Here is a 2,985-nt window from a genome sequence, read left to right on the forward strand (position 1 = left end):
GCCTCGCAGCCTGAGCTGTGCATCCCCTGTCTGCAGGGGATGCCTGCATGCAGACCCATCCTGGCCCCTCTGTCATCCCACCCTGAGCTCCGGGATCAGAATGGACAATTCCTGGCAGGGCTTGCTGGAGCAGGGAGCTGAGCAGGGTTTTGATTCATGATCTAATCCCGAGGAGAGTGATTACACAGTCCCCTGTTCTCTTCCTGGCAGCCAAATGCAAGTGAGAAATGAGTTACGTTGCCTGATTGCAGCGGTTCCTCAAAGCGAAGGGCTGGCGCTGGCACCCGCAGCCCAGAAATGTCACCCTGATAATGGCCGGGGAGCTGTGGGCACCATTGGAGCGCTGCAAGGTGCAGCTGATTGCGGAGCAGGAAATTCCCGATTTCAGGCCAAGCTGGCTCCAGCTTGGTGTCCTGGGCCAGGTCAGGAGGGGACCTGCACCCCTGCCCGAGCTGCCTCCCCCCTGCCAAGTTCACAGTGTGGGATGGCATTTGAGGGGGTGGTTGGGGAACTTCTCAGGCCGTTCACCAGGGAGGTGTGGGAGGGCAGCAGTTGGAGCAAACTATACCCCTAATCTCCTCTGCCATCTGCAGGGGCCTCACCGGGTCCGGGACACTCCTCTGCTCCTCTGGGATCCTCTGAGGCATCTCGTTTCACAATGAAAATACTTGATAAAGAGACACGAGCCTACCAGAGACTAAGCTGAGATCCCTGCCCGGCTCCGTGCCTCTCGCCGAAGAGCTCAGGCACCCTGCCAGCCTGGGCCATGTCCCCGTACCTGGGCAGCGCGGGGCCCCTGGCAGGGACCCCCGCATGGGGGCAGCCACAGAGCCGGCCCGCAGGGGCTCAGGCAACATTTTGGCTGGCCGCAGCCGGGAGCCACGCTGCTGCTTGAAGCTGCGCAGGTATGGTCTCCCTGCCCAGCTCAGGGCTGGCTGCCCTCGGGCCCCCATTGCGGACGTGCCGGGTCCATCCTGTGGCTGCCTTGCTCCGTGCTGTGCGGAGGGACTGAGGAGCTGGGACCGGTTTTCTCTCTTTGGACTCCCCAGGCTGGGGACAGCCGAGCTGAGTGCCCCTGGAGCACATGCCTGTCCCGGGGCAGTGGGAGCTCCCAGCACAGCAAGCGCCCTTTCCCTCCCAGGACAGATCTGTTTTCCTGTTTAATTTAGAAAGCCATCAGCATGCGCTGGCCAGTGCTGGGATCGATCCTCCAGCAGGCCCCACTGCTGCCTGAGCTGCCAGATTTGCCTCCGCTTTGGCAGCTGCAGAACAAGATGCGGCGCTGCCAGTCCCACGGATCAGGCTGAGCATTGTCAGCCAGGAAGGATTGAAATCTCCACCTCTGCTGGAAGCTGTAGTCAGGACAGGATAAAAATAAAAGCAATTACTTTTTAAGCAGGGAGGTTTTTAAACCTGACATATATTACATGAGTAAAATCTGCAGCCTCATGTCCTGTGATGGGCTCCGGAGGAGAGGCAGAAGCTGAAGGACAGTTCCTCACACGCCTCCTCCTGCCCTCCTGGGCTGGGATAGTGATTGCCTGGCTCCTGCGCAGGATCCTTACTTTGTGCCGCCTGCGAGGTGCTTGAGGAGAGAGTTCAATAGGAGCGGGAAAGCCCAAGACATGCAGCATCAGAGGCAGCTGTGAGGGGACCAGGGGTGCACCCCTTTCTGTCAACGGATCTGGTGAGAAGTGAGCAGGTCTGGGGCAGGGTGCATCTGAACAAAGCCCGTTGTTTGGCAGAGCTGAGTCAAACCATGTCGCATCTTACAACACGAGAGTCTCCTACACCAGGGTCAGCATGAGCACTGCACCCATCAGCGTCTGTCCCAGCCTTTTGTCTCTGGCAGCCATGGACGCCCGGTGCTCTGGCCAAGGGGCCACCTCTCCTGCAGGCAGAGCCCTGCGGGGGGGGCAGGCACTGAACATGCGTCTTTCAGCCAGCAGTGGCTGTTCCCCCAGGACTGTGCCCCACGCACGCTCCAGGGAGCACAGGGCTGGGTGAGGATGCGGTCACTGCTCTCTGCTCACCAGCCTGCACTGCAGGCAAGCGGCTCTCAGCAAGGAGATGTCGGTCAAACGCCTTCCTGGGGAGGTGGTACCTGGTTTTTCTGGTGAGCTGGAGAGCAGGGCTGGACAAGTGGGATCATGCGGAGGGAGCAGAGCCTGCTTGTGCATGGGAGATCAGCACTGTGACAGTCTAGCCGGGGTTTCTGTAAGAACAACGTTTCATTAAGTGCTTTTCCCTTCTCCCGCCGGACAGGGGGATTTGTGGGGCTGCAGCTCTGCGGAACGTGGCCTGCAGCTGTACTGCGGATCCAGCAGCCCCAGATCACCCGGTGTCACCCTGCGTGCACCAGGTTAGCGTTTGAGGAGGACGTGGCTGTGCTCCCATGTCGATCCTCTCCTTAGTGTTTCCGGTATCGTTGAGTAGAAACAATCTGACCTTAGGGAAAAGAAATTAGCGCCGGCCTCAATTGCTTTGTGTTTTGTATAAACAGCCTCACCGGCTAGAACAACCTCCTCATTTAACCTGGAGAGACAACAAGCTCTTGTCCGGGCTTTTGGCTCGCGCAGGGCTGACACACACGTTTGTATCTTCCTATTTGCATGACCCTAATTTCAGGATTTCGGACCGCAGTGAACTCGGAGAGGAACGGCTGTCTGGGACGGCGCAGGCAGCGCGGGGGCTGATCCCGCAGCCCGGGGAGCAGGACGGGGCTTCTCCTGGACACGCTGCTCTGGAGCCCCGAGTCAGAAGCTCCGAGGAAATGTCTAAACCAGGCGCTTTCCTACGGCTCGACTTCGGCTGCGTCGCTCCGCCTGGGGCTTCAGTTACAGCGGCCCCATCGCCCGGAGGCCCTCCGGGGGCGGCGGGCGGGGAAGGGGCTGCCCTGCGGGGAGGGGAGGGCTCGGAGCCCCCGGGTCAGCGCCACGGCAGCGCGGCCTCGGAGCTCCGGGTGGGAGCTGGGCAGTGTCCCCC

The 2,985-nt window shown here is 60.5% G+C and overlaps 1 protein-coding gene across 1 annotated transcript in view; it reads left to right on the top strand.

Moving 5' to 3' along the window:
• The first annotated feature begins 311 nt into the window (after nucleotides 1–311).
• The window catches only part of WNK4 (WNK lysine deficient protein kinase 4), an 18,700-nt gene continuing 16,026 nt past the window's right edge, over nucleotides 312–2,985 (top strand). Inside the window, exon 1 of the mRNA XM_019472923.1 lies at nucleotides 312–422. Within this exon, the coding sequence (XP_019328468.1) occupies nucleotides 312–422 (111 nt within the window). The remainder of the gene's footprint in view (nucleotides 423–2,985) is intronic.

The sequence above is a fragment of the Aptenodytes forsteri genome, unplaced genomic scaffold (genome assembly GCF_000699145.1).
Source record: "Aptenodytes forsteri isolate BGI_AS27 unplaced genomic scaffold, ASM69914v1 Scaffold492, whole genome shotgun sequence".
NCBI classification, from domain to species: domain Eukaryota; kingdom Metazoa; phylum Chordata; class Aves; order Sphenisciformes; family Spheniscidae; genus Aptenodytes; species Aptenodytes forsteri.